This window comes from Oncorhynchus masou, chromosome 29 (genome assembly GCF_036934945.1).
Source record: "Oncorhynchus masou masou isolate Uvic2021 chromosome 29, UVic_Omas_1.1, whole genome shotgun sequence".
Lineage (NCBI taxonomy): Eukaryota > Metazoa > Chordata > Actinopteri > Salmoniformes > Salmonidae > Oncorhynchus > Oncorhynchus masou.
The window spans coordinates 79,752,529-79,765,417 of NC_088240.1; the positions used below are offsets into that span (position 1 = coordinate 79,752,529).

The 12,889-nt window shown below is 45.1% G+C and overlaps 2 protein-coding genes across 5 annotated transcripts in view; one reads left to right on the plus strand and one right to left on the minus strand.

Moving 5' to 3' along the window:
- LOC135520693 (integrin alpha-10-like) overlaps nucleotides 1–3,607 on the plus strand; it is a 62,945-nt gene extending 59,338 nt beyond the window's left edge. The window contains exons 29-30 of the mRNA XM_064946432.1: nucleotides 2,590–2,703; nucleotides 2,835–3,607. Of these exons, the coding sequence (XP_064802504.1) occupies nucleotides 2,590–2,703; nucleotides 2,835–2,885 (165 nt within the window). The 3' untranslated portion in view covers nucleotides 2,886–3,607. The remainder of the gene's footprint in view (nucleotides 1–2,589; nucleotides 2,704–2,834) is intronic.
- A 2,420-nt stretch (nucleotides 3,608–6,027) lies between these two features.
- On the minus strand, nucleotides 6,028–12,864 carry LOC135520696 (DNA-directed RNA polymerase III subunit RPC3-like). 4 transcript variants are annotated; one of them, XM_064946436.1, is made up of 9 exons: nucleotides 12,738–12,864; nucleotides 12,436–12,582; nucleotides 11,802–12,369; nucleotides 9,998–11,669; nucleotides 9,810–9,861; nucleotides 9,619–9,679; nucleotides 9,363–9,513; nucleotides 9,212–9,302; nucleotides 6,028–7,538 (listed from the first exon to the last, which is right to left on the minus strand). In XM_064946436.1, the coding sequence occupies exons 4-9, from the start codon at nucleotides 10,145–10,147 to the stop codon at nucleotides 7,459–7,461; spliced, it is 585 nt and encodes a 194-aa protein (XP_064802508.1). In that variant the 5' UTR covers nucleotides 10,148–11,669; nucleotides 11,802–12,369; nucleotides 12,436–12,582; nucleotides 12,738–12,864; the 3' UTR covers nucleotides 6,028–7,458. The 4 variants fall into 4 exon arrangements, 3 of the variants coding, with proteins under 3 accessions (XP_064802508.1, XP_064802509.1, XP_064802510.1); XM_064946437.1 differs by having other exon boundaries at nucleotides 11,802–12,036; nucleotides 12,168–12,582; XR_010452430.1 differs by having other exon boundaries at nucleotides 6,056–6,109; nucleotides 7,389–7,538; nucleotides 11,802–12,582.
- Between the last annotated feature and the right edge of the window lie 25 nt (nucleotides 12,865–12,889).

Consider the following 12,889-nt stretch of genomic DNA (forward strand, 5'->3'; position numbering starts at 1 on the left):
TGTTTACATCCAGATAGAGTAGGAAGCTGGTATAGGGTGATGATATCTGTCTGTTGTTTACATCCAGATAGAGTAGGAAGCTGGTATAGGGTGATGATGTCTGTCTGTTGTTTACATCCAGATAGAGTAGGAAGCTGGTATAGGGTGATGATATCTGTCTGTTGTTTACATCCAGATAGAGTAGGAAGCTGGTATAGGGTGATGATGTCTGTCTGTTGTTTACATCCAGATAGAGTAGGAAGCTGGTATAGGGTGATGATATCTGTCTGTTGTTTACATCCAGATAGAGTAGGAAGCTGGTATAGGGTGATGATATCTGTCTGTTGTTTACATCCAGATAGAGTAGGAAGCTGGTATAGGGTGATGATATCTGTCTGTTGTTTACATCCAGATAGAGTAGGAAGCTGGTATAGGGTGATGATATCTGTCTGTTGTTTACATCCAGATAGAGTAGGAAGCTGGTATAGGGTGATGATGTCTGTCTGTTGTTTACATCCAGATAGAGTAGGAAGCTGGTATAGGGTGATGATATCTGTCTGTTGTTTACATCCAGATAGAGTAGGAAGCTGTTATAGGGTGATGATGTCTGTCTGTTGTTTACATCCAGATAGAGTAGGAAGCTGTTATAGGGTGATGATATCTGTCTGTTGTTTACATCCAGATAGAGTAGGAAGCTGGTATAGGGTGATGATATCTGTCTGTTGTTTACATCCAGATAGAGTAGGAAGCTGGTATAGGGTGATGATATCTGTCTGTTGTTTACATCCAGATAGAGTAGGAAGCTGGTATAGGGTGATGAATATCTGTCTGTCTGTTGTTTACATCCAGATAGAGTAGGAAGCTGGTATAGGGTGATGAATATCTGTCTGTCTGTTGTTTACATCCAGATAGAGTAGGAAGCTGGTATAGGGTGATGATATCTGTCTGTTGTTTACATCCAGATAGAGTAGGAAGCTGGTATAGGGTGATGATATCTGTCTGTTGTTTACATCCAGATAGAGTAGGAAGCTGGTATAGGGTGATGATATCTGTCTGTTGTTTACATCCAGATAGAGTAGGAAGCTGGTATAGGGTGATGATATCTGTCTGTTGTTTACATCCAGATAGAGTAGGAAGCTGGTATAGGGTGATGATGTCTGTCTGTTGTTTACATCCAGATAGAGTAGGAAGCTGGTATAGGGTGATGATATCTGTCTGTTGTTTACATCCAGATAGAGTAGGAAGCTGGTATAGGGTGATGATATCTGTCTGTTGTTTACATCCAGATAGAGTAGGAAGCTGTTATAGGGTGATGATATCTGTCTGTTGTTTACATCCAGATAGAGTAGGAAGCTGGTATAGGGTGATGATATCTGTCTGTTGTTTACATCCAGATAGAGTAGGAAGCTGGTATAGGGTGATGATATCTGTCTGTTGTTTACATCCAGATAGAGTAGGAAGCTGGTATAGGGTGATGATATCTGTCTGTTGTTTACATCCAGATAGAGTAGGAAGCTGGTATAGGGTGATGATATCTGTCTGTTGTTTACATCCAGATAGAGTAGGAAGCTGGTATAGGGTGATGATATCTGTCTGTTGTTTACATCCAGATAGAGTAGGAAGCTGGTATAGGGTGATGATATCTGTCTGTTGTTTACATCCAGATAGAGTAGGAAGCTGGTATAGGGTGATGATATCTGTCTGTTGTTTACATCCAGATAGAGTAGGAAGCTGGTATAGGGTGATGATATCTGTCTGTTGTTTACATCCAGATAGAGTAGGAAGCTGGTATAGGGTGATGATATCTGTCTGTTGTTTACATCCAGATAGAGTAGGAAGCTGTTATAGGGTGATGATGTCTGTCTGTTGTTTACATCCAGATAGAGTAGGAAGCTGGTATAGGGTGATGATGTCTGTCTGTTGTTTACATCCAGATAGAGTAGGAAGCTGGTATAGGGTGATGATATCTGTCTGTTGTTTACATCCAGATAGAGTAGGAAGCTGGTATAGGGTGATGATATCTGTCTGTTGTTTACATCCAGATAGAGTAGGAAGCTGTTATAGGGTGATGATATCTGTCTGTTGTTTACATCCAGATAGAGTAGGAAGCTGGTATAGGGTGATGATATCTGTCTGTTGTTTACATCCAGATAGAGTAGGAAGCTGGTATAGGGTGATGATATCTGTCTGTTGTTTACATCCAGATAGAGTAGGAAGCTGGTATAGGGTGATGATGTCTGTCTGTTGTTTACATCCAGATAGAGTAGGAAGCTGGTATAGGGTGATGATATCTGTCTGTTGTTTACATCCAGATAGAGTAGGAAGCTGGTATAGGGTGATGATATCTGTCTGTTGTTTACATCCAGATAGAGTAGGAAGCTGGTATAGGGTGATGATATCTGTCTGTTGTTTACATCCAGATAGAGTAGGAAGCTGGTATAGGGTGATGATATCTGTCTGTTGTTTACATCCAGATAGAGTAGGAAGCTGGTATAGGGTGATGATATCTGTCTGTTGTTTACATCCAGATAGAGTAGGAAGCTGGTATAGGGTGATGATATCTGTCAGACTGTCTCTACGATCAGCCTTTTTTCTCTTTCTCTCCATCAGACGGTGTTGGAGGTACTAAAGGGGCGGGCCATCCCTATTTCTCTCTGGATTCTGATAGGTAGCATCATTGGAGGGCTTCTGCTATTGGCCCTCATCATCTTCGCAATGTGGAAGGTACACCAATCACACCACCATACAGTACCTCTGTACCTCACACTCTGCAACAACTTGTTTCTCCTCTGCCTTTGTGGTAAAGATCAACACTTTGGGTTTCACTCCTTCCTTCTCATCCCTCCTTTCTCCAGCTGGGGTTCTTCACTCGTAAACAGGTAAAGGACGAGGACCTCGAGGACTGAGCCCGCCCCTCTCCGCCATGATGTCAATGGATACAGTATCTGTGACAACCAGAGAACCACAGAAAGAGTCCACTTCGCGCCCATCCCCATGGCAACAACCTGCACAGAGACTGCTCCGCCCCCCCAGCAATAAAAACAGATGCCTTCCCTCTCTTCTAAATCATGCCCCCCCCCCATAAAGAACGCACAGCCGGTATAGATGAGCGTGCCCAGTGTGTGTCTGAACTGTCAAAACACCTAACACCACATGGCACAGACTGCATCTGTCATCAGACACCCCAACATCTTGTCTGTTTCTACAGGTGAACCCATGGCTGTAGGGCTGTAGTTACACACCTGTTTAGAAACGTACAGCAGGAAGGACGTGTACATGAGTTTTCTTCAGAGATGTCCGAGAAAGGAAATAATGCTGTACACTACGTGTCAAACTCATTCCACGGAGGGCCGAGTGTCTGCAGGTTCACTCCACCCTTGTATTTGATGGATGAATTAAGGTCACGACTTGTTGAGGGACTCCCCTCAACTGGTTGTCTAGGTCTTAATTGAACGGACAAAACAAAAACCTACAGACACACAGCCCTCTGTTGAATGAGTTTGACACTCCTGGTGCAATGTGACTTGGTATGATGTTCAATGACTGCAGACTTCACAACGTAGATCTGTATAAGTACAGTGCCTTGCGAAAGTATTCGGCCCCCTTGAACTTTGCGACCTTTTGCCATATTTCAGGCTTCAAACATAAAGATATAAAACTGTATTTTTTTGTGAAGAATCAACAACAAGTGGGACACAATCATGAAGTGGAACGACATTTATTGGATATTTCAAACTTTTTTAACAAATCAAAAACTGAAAAATTGGGCGTGCAAAATTATTCAGCCCCTTTACTTTCAGTGCAGCAAACTCTCTCCAGAAGTTCAGTGAGGATCTCTGAATGATCCAATGTTGACCTAACTGACTAATGATGATAAATACAATCCACCTGTGTGTAATCAAGTCTCCGTATAAATGCACCTGCACTGTGATAGCCTCAGAGTTCCGTTAAATGCGCAGAGAGCATCATGATGAACAAGGAACACACCAGTCAGGTCCGAGATACTGTTGTGAAGATGTTTAAAGCCGGATTTGGATACAAAAAGATTTCCAAAGCTTTAAACATCCCAAGGAGCACTGTGCAAGCGATAATATTGAAATGGAAGGAGTATCAGACCACTGCAAATCTACCAAGACCTGGCCGTCCCTCTAAAGCCATTTCTTAAAGATATCCATAAAAAGTGTTGTTTAAATTTTGCCACAAGCCACCTGGGAGACACACCAAACATGTGGAAGAAGGTGCTCTGGTCAGATGAAACCAAAATTGAACTTTTTGGCAACAATGCAAAACGTTATGTTTGGCGTAAAAGCAACACAGCTCATCACCCTGAACACACCATGCCCACTGTCAAACATGGTGGTGGCAGCATCATGGTTTGGGCCTGCTTTTCTTCAGCAGGGACAGGGAAGATGGTTAAAATTGATGGGAAGATGGATGGAGCCAAATACAGGACCATTCTGGAAGAGAACCTGATGGAGTCTGCAAAAGACCTGAGACTGGGATGGAGATTTGTCTTCCAACAAGACAATGATCCAAAACATAAAGCAAAATCTACAATGGAATGGTTCAAAAATAAACATATCCAGGTGTTAGAATGGCCAAGTCAAAGTCCAGACCTGAATCCAATCAAGAATCTGTGGAAAGAACTGAAAACTGCTGTTCACAAATGCTCTCCATCCAACCTCACTGAGCTCGAGCTGTTTTGCAAGGAGGAATGGGAAAAAAATTCAGTCTCTCGATGTGCAAAACTGATAGAGACATACCCCAAGCAACTTACAACTGTAATCGCAGCAAAAGGTGGCGCTACAAAGTATTAACTTAAGGGGGCTGAATAATTTTGCACGCCCAATTTTTCAGTTTTTGATTTGTTAAAAAAGTTTGAAATATCCAATAAATGTCGTTCCACTTCATGATTGTGTCCCACTTGTTTTTGATTCTTCACAAAAAAATACAGTTTTATATCTTTATGTTTGAAGCCTGAAATGTGGCAAAAGGTCGCAAAGTTCAAGGGGGCCGAATACTTTCGCAAGGCACTGTAGATACAGTACAGGTATCAACCTGTAATTAGTACCATGTTGTGCTATATGGAAAGCAGTTCCATCCTTCAAGGAAGCTTGAATGAAAATGCACTACCTGATAATGGGGGCCAGTTATAATCATGTGAATATATTTGTATTTCTATGAAACGCTGTTACAAACCAAACTGTCTATTTAATATTCAGAAGTCATCATGACTTTAGATTTTTCACCCATTTTCTCTACAGTACAGTTTATTTTTTTTAGTCTAATTAAAACTGTTGATAATTAAAGTTTTTGTAAATGTTATTTTAGTTTCTTTCATGTTCATTTATACACATTAACTAAATACACTTAAACCAAATATCTTATTACATAACATTTTTTTATTTTTAAATCTGGCATTTCAGACTACTTCATTCTATAAAAGAAAAAACACTTTCACACTAGCAGACATTGTTGAACATATAACTGAAATAACGAAGTCTGTATGTCAGGAAGAAAAAGCACCAAGTGAGTCAGGAAAACATTTTATTGATGCAACTTTATGTCCATTGTGTTTCTCCCCTCCCTCTCTCCCTCCCCCCCTCTCTCTCTCTCTCCCCTCCCCCTCTCTCTCCCTCCCCCTCTCTCTCTCTCTCTCCCCTCCCCCTCCCCCCCTCTCTCTCTCTCCCCTCCCCCTCTCTCTCCCCCTCTCTCTCTCCCCTCCCTCCCTTCCCTCCCTCTCTCTCTCTCTCCCCCCCCCCCCCCCCCCCCCTCCCCCTCTCCCCCCCTCTCTCTCTCTCCCCCTCTCACTCTCCCCCCCCCTCTCTCTCTCCCTCCCCCCTCTCACTCTCCCCCCCTCTCTCTCTCTCCGACCCCCTCTCACTCTCCCCCCCTCTCTCTCTCTCCCTCTCACCCCCCCTCTCACTCCCCCCCCTCTCTCCCCTCCCCCCCTCTCACTCTCCCCCCCCCTCTCTCTCACTCTCCCCCCCCCTCTCTCTCTCCCCTCCTCTCTCCCCCCCTCTCACTCTCCCCCCCTCTCTCTCTCTCTCACTCTCCCCTCCCTCCCTCTCACTTGGTAAAGAAGATGTAGGACTCCATCTCATCCACCTGGTTCTCTGTAGAGTCTAACCTTCAGGGAGAAAAGAAACAAGTAAAAGAAAGAGGTAATAAAGCTACAGTAATGTATTAGTAGTAGTACAAGTATGTAGTAGTATTAGTAATAACAAGTATGTAGTAGTCTAGCTGTTGTCTATAGACATATAGTATGGGTGTCGTAGCAGTAGCATCCTGACTGGTTGCATCACTGCCTGGTATGGCAAGTGCTCGGCCTCCGACCGCAAGGCACTTCAGAGGGTAGTGTGTACGGCCCAGTACATCACTGGTGCCAAGCTTTCTGCCATCCAGGACCTCTACACCAGGTGGTGTCAGAGGAAGGACCTAAAAATTGTCAAAGACCCCAGCCACCCCAGTCACAGACTGTTCTCTCTACTACTACATGGCAAGTGGTACTGGAGCACCAAGTCTAGGACCAAAAGACTTCTCAACAGCTTTTACCCCCATAAGACTCCTGAACAGGTAATCAAATGGCTACCAGGACTATCTGCATTGTGTCACGCCATCCACCAACCCCTCTTTTACGCTGGTGCTACTCTCTGTTCATCATATATGCAGTCACTTTAAACATATCTACATGTACATACTACCTCAATAAGCCCGACTAGCCTGTGCCTGTATATAGCCTCGCTACTGCTATTTTTCACTCTTTTTACTGTTTTATTTATTTTTACTTATCCATTGTTTACCTAAAAATCACACCGTTGGTAAGTAAGCATTTCACTGTAATACCTGTTGTATTCGGCGCACGTGACAAATAAACTTTGATTTGATTTAGTAGTAGTACTTATTGATGTGACGTCGTACGTCTTCCAGTTGGAGGTCTCAACTTACTGTTGAGAGTTACAATAGTAGAATACACAAGTTGCAATTTTGACATTTGTTGTGCATCAGCAGTTTCTCTTGTTATGTCAGTCACTGACAGTCACTCACCCATGTCAGCTAACATGCTGTAGATTGTTAGTCTTATCTAAACTACCAGATAGCATATTAAAAACAGAAAACATTTCTCTCCACCTTATGGCAAAATGTGTAGAATTGCAGGAAATGTACTCTAAAAAGTAAATGTATTGTCTCCTAGCTTAGGGGCCCTAAAAGGGTCGGCTCTGACTGCATGAGTGGGTATGAATGTGGTGCGCAGACCCGCGATGCTCATATTTTTTGTGGCCCCCCATCCCCATCAAAGTTGCCCGCAGTGGTAATTAAGGCGCAGTGGTAATTAAGGCGCAGTGGTAATTAAGGCGCAGTGGTAATTAAGGCGCAGTGGTAATTAAGGCGCAGTGGTAATGCAGTACTTGTTGATGTGATGTCACAGGGCTTCTAGCTGCTGTCTCTCGGGGGCAGTGATCATCTCCTCCACCTCTGTCAGCTGTTCAGGCTCCGCCCCACTGGCCTGCAGCGATGCCAGGATCGCCTCAATTCGCTGGGACTTCTCCAGCAGACGCCTGTCAAACACAGGAAGTATTGTACATGTACCAAAATTGCTGAGGATTATATACATAAAAAGTCAGACTTGTTTCCATTGTGGTCCTCTATTGTCCTCTAAAAGTCAATATGCAGACCTAAAGAGACCTTAGCAGGAGACAGCAATATGTTTGGAACATCAAATCGCAATATAGAAACGTGAGAATCGCAATACATATCGTATCAGCACCTAAGTATTGTGATAATATCATGAGGTCCTTGACAATTCCCAGCCCTATCTGCAAGTCAGACGTCCACCATTAATTGTCAAGTCAGCGATGCACGAAGTAAACAGCAATCAAATCAAATGTATTTATAAAGCCCTTTTTACATCAGCAGATGTCACAGAGGGCTTCTACAGAAACGCAGCCTGAAACCCCAAACAGCAAGCAATGCAGATGTAGAAGAAATATCAGGCGGGCTTCCGCAACAATGGAGTGTGAATTGCGACACTAAAATGTCTCTGCTGTTGTGGTCCTGAAGCTCAAGTTGCAGCACCGTAAAGTACACATGCAGACATATACACTCACCGGCCAGGTTATTAGGGACACCACCACATTCACCAAAATATAGCGCTCCTACAGACTGAGTCACATGACCATGGCTTGCTATATAAAGCAGGCAGGCAGGCATTGAGGCATTCAGTTACTACTGTTTGATTGAATGTTAGAATGGGCAAAGCCAGTGACCTAAGTGACCTGAGAGTGATATGATCGTCGGTGTCAGGCATGCCAGATCTCAGGAACGGCCAATGGCCTGGGCTTTTCACGCACAGCAGTGTCTACGGTTTCCCAGGAATGGACAAACAAAAAGCATCCAGTCAGCAGCAGGCCTGTGGACGAAAACAGCTTGTTGATGAGAGGTCGAAGGAGATTAGCAAGAATCATGCAAACTAACATACGGGCCACAAACAGGCAAATAACGGCACAGTACAACAATGGTGTGCAGAACGGCATCTCGGAATGCACATCTCGTCGGTCCTTGTCACAGATGGGCTATTGCAGCAGACGACCACACAGGGTTCCACTCCTATCAGCCAAAAACAATAAGTGGCTCCAGTAGGCTCAAGATCACCAACAGTGAACAATTGATGAGTGTAAAAACATTGAATCATTTCCTGTTGCGTCATGCTGATGGAAGAGTCAGGATTTGCCGTAAGCAGCATGTGTCCGTGGACCCATCCTGCCTGGTGTCAACGGTACAGGCTGGTGGCGGTGGTGTACCTCTGTCCAATCTACAGCAACCAATGTGATGCCATCGTATCAGCATGGACTAACATCCCGGTGGAACGTTTGACTTTTAGAGTCCATGCCGTGAAGAATTTAGGCTGTTCTGGACGCAAAGGGGGGGTCCGACCTAGGTGTACCTAAAACTGAAAGTAGATTTTTGACTCGTTCTCCTTCCGTATTTCCTCTTTATTTAGACAGTTTAAAATGTAGATGTAAAGGTACAGTTGTAGAAGAGAGAAAGTCAGAAAGAGGCTGGGGATTTAATGTGTCAATGTGGACAGTATGTGTTCAGTAAACTGCAGCACTACCGCTGCGCCGCAGATTTGCAAATATTTTGTCCCGAGTGCGACATCTTGCATCACGCTCATCTGCAATATCAGCGTTTCATCCTGCTGCTCATAGTATAGCTTAGTTTGAATGTGTACCTTGTAGCAGTGTTGTAGCAGTAGGCAGCTGGTTGACAGTGTACAGGTAGAAGGTACGTGAAGGGGCGTGGTCAGGAGTCTTAGGGATTTCCTAGGGTGGAAAAACACATGTGAGCATGATAATGTATGGTTTGTATAGTGTGTGTGTTACCTGTAGCTGTACCAGGTTCTCTGACAGCAGCGTGTACAGCATGTCTTTGGCCTCCTTGGCAGGGATCATAGCAAAGTCATCCACCTGCTTCTGCTCCAGGTGACGTTTCCTTAGCAACAGACGGAAGATCCTAGCCGACCGCGAGCCAAACCTGACAATGAATGAATGACACCCTACAAGTTATGTAGCCACCGTGGGCAGACATAAACACAGTAAATGGACACAGACCAACTCTGACAAACGCAGACACACCGAACTCTCCTGTACCACAGACTCCAGTGTGGCTCTCGCCAGGTTGGCCAGGGCTCTTTGGAGATCTGAGTGGTCAGTCAAGAAACGACCACTTACAACTGCATCATGAAATACTGGAAATGACCTATTATACAATAGTGTGTGGTGTGTGGATGAGAAACTCAAACAGGTTTCATCAGGGTTGTAAAAGGATACTGACCACGTACATTCCTCCTCCACTGTCACCTGATTTCCCCACAAACTCCATCTGAGGAACAGAGGAAGGGAGAAACATCAGTTTACCAGCCCCCTAGGCACTGATCCAAGGTCAATTCTGCAATTGATCTCCCAATGGTTACGGTTGGGATATGGGGAGGGGAATCTGCTCCTTGATCTGCTCCTACCGGGTCATCCACCAGAAGTGAGAGGTACTGGTCCAGGATTGGTCTGCTGGTGCTGTAGTTGGGCGGGAGGGAGCGGAATATCTCATTGGCTGAGAGGGGCTGAGTGTAGGTGGCGGTCTGTGTGGTGGTAACCTCACTCATCCTCAACATAGTGAGGACTATCTCACTACTGGTCTGTGGGGGGGAAGAGAGCGGTCTTTTTCACTCAGGCCCCCCTTCCAGCATTGGGGAACATCCCGTATGACACATCTAGTTCTATGGGCACAAGCACTGTTCATGATACAAACTGTTCACACTAGAGGTCGACCGATTAATCGGAATGGCCGATTAATTAGGGACGATTTCAAGTTTTCATAACAATCGGAAATCAGTATTTTTGGGCGCAGATTTAAAAAAAAATATATTTTTTACACCTTTATTTAACTAGGCAAGTCAGTTAGGAACACATTCTTATTTTCAATGACGGTCTAGGAACGGTGGGTAACTGCCTCATTCAGGGGCAGAAAGACAGATTTTCACCTTGTCAGCCCGGGGGATCCAATCTTGCAACCTTACAGTTAACTAGTCCAACACAATAACGACCTCCCTCTCTCTCTCGTTGCACTCCACAAGACTGCCTGTTACGCAAATGCAGTAAGCCAAGGTAAGTTGCTAGCTAGCATTAAACTTATCTTTAAAAAAACGATCAGTCATAATCACTTAACTACACATGGTTGATGATATTACTAGATATTATCTAGTGTGTCCTGTGTTGCATATAATCTGACTGAGCATATAAGCATACAAGTATCTAAGTATCTGACTGAGCGGTGGTAGGCAGAAGCAGGTGCGTAAACATTAATTCAAACAGCACTTTTGTGCGTTTTGCCAGCAGCTCTTCGTTGTGCGTCAAGCATTGCGCTGTTTATGACTTCAAACCTATCAACTCCCGAGATGAGGCTGGTGTGACCGAAGTGAAATGGCTGGCTAGTTAGCGCACGCTAATAGCGTTTCAAACTTCAGTCGCTCTGAGCCTTGGGGTGGTTGTTTCCCTTGCTCTGCATGGGTAACGCTGCTTCGATGTGGTGGCTGTTGTCATTGTGTCGCTGGTTAGATGTGGTGGCTGTTGTCGTTGTGTTGCTGGTTCGAGACCAGGGAGGAGCGAGGAGAGGGACGGAAGCTATACGTTTACACTGGCAATATTAAAGTGCCTATAAGAACATCTACTAGTCAAAGGTTAATGAAATACAAATGGTATAGAGGGAAATAGTCCTATAATAACTATAGGACAGCGGACGCCAGGACAGCGGAATCAATCACCACCTTCCGGAGACACCTGAAACCCCACCTCTTCAAGGAATACCTAGGATAGGATAAGTAATCCTTCTCTAATGATGGCCTGGTCTCTGAAGTGCTGATGGAACCTCTCAAAGTTCACCTGCCAGTAGATCCCCTCATCACCACACGACTGGAAAGAGGGAGGAGATAGAAGGAGGCACAAGTCATTCAAAACGGTTCCATTCCTTATTGAGAGGAGTAAAAGAATAACAGAACAAGGTTCTCTGATTCTCTATAGCAGCCCATTATCTCTGAGTGTCATGAGTAGAGGGTCTGACTTCTGAGTCCATCTTGGCTTTCTTCCCTCCTCTCTGCTCCTCACTGTCGTCACTGGAATGTCTGCGCTTCCTACGACCTGCCACACAAACACAACAAGCGAGTGTATAGCAACTATTTACTGAATTACATATAGCAGGAGGTTTACATGTGGGTATGCACACAGGTGAAAAGGTACTACGTGTTATATGAGACAAAGTGTTTGCGGTACCTATGAGTGTGACATGGGGCAGTGTGTAGCAGTCAGGTTGCCCTCTGCTGATGGGGGTACCCGCGGTACATCTACATCAGTGGAGGCGGGGCGGCAGGGGTGCCGGGGGTTGCCGGGGTAGTGGAGGTGGCTGCAGTTCCCATCTCGGCCACCGGAGGACAGCGCTGCAGGAAGTGAGTCTCCACCAGCTTAGAGAAGGCTGGGACCACCTCACTGTACTCCATACTATGACCCTCTACAGAGAAAAATCATGTGGATAGAAGGAGAAGAAAATATAGAACAATCATACATCTTGTAATCGCTCTCTCGCACACCCTCCATGTTATGAGTGAGTCGGTCAGCTACAGTCTTGACCGTGTTGCTCACGGTCATATGGCCTCGTTGTAGGACCTCCTCCACGATGAGTTCTCCTGTGTCTCCATACAGGGTCTTAGCTGTGTAGATGTACCGCAGAACACTTAGAACCCGCTCACAGCTGGCCCGGTACTCCACTGGACTCCCGGGGCCTCGCCGGCCCGACCCGAACTCACAAGCACCGTGCTGTACCAACACACAGAGACTTCTTCACCTGCAGAAGAGACAGGGTCACCACCTAGGTTGAACAATGTTTTATGTGTGTGTGTTTGTTTAGTACCAGGTCCAGTGGTGTGTTGGTCTCATTGGCGATGGTCCTGAGGTTCTGTGCCCCTCTGAGCAGGTGAGTGCCTATCCTCTCCACCACCTCTCCAAAGTGCTCCTGTAGCAGCAGGCCACACAGCCGCACCTCCTGGGCAGTAACATGCTGAGACAGGAGGATCCGGGGAACAGGTCAACAACACGTTTTTGGACTGTTCATCGAAATATACCTATGCTGAGAAGTATGATGACACTCACAACCAGTAACCAAATCACGGCTATTCAACAACGTTTACTAACAACTTTAATTTGATAACTTACCTGCCATGCTCACAAACCTTTGCAAAACACCCTTTTCAGATCATGAAATGAGTTTCGGGAGAATCCTCGCAAAACAACTTCAGAATCCCAAACACATGTGATTGCCAGCGCCACAACACAACGAATTTCCGCCCTCACAGGTAAGATAATTT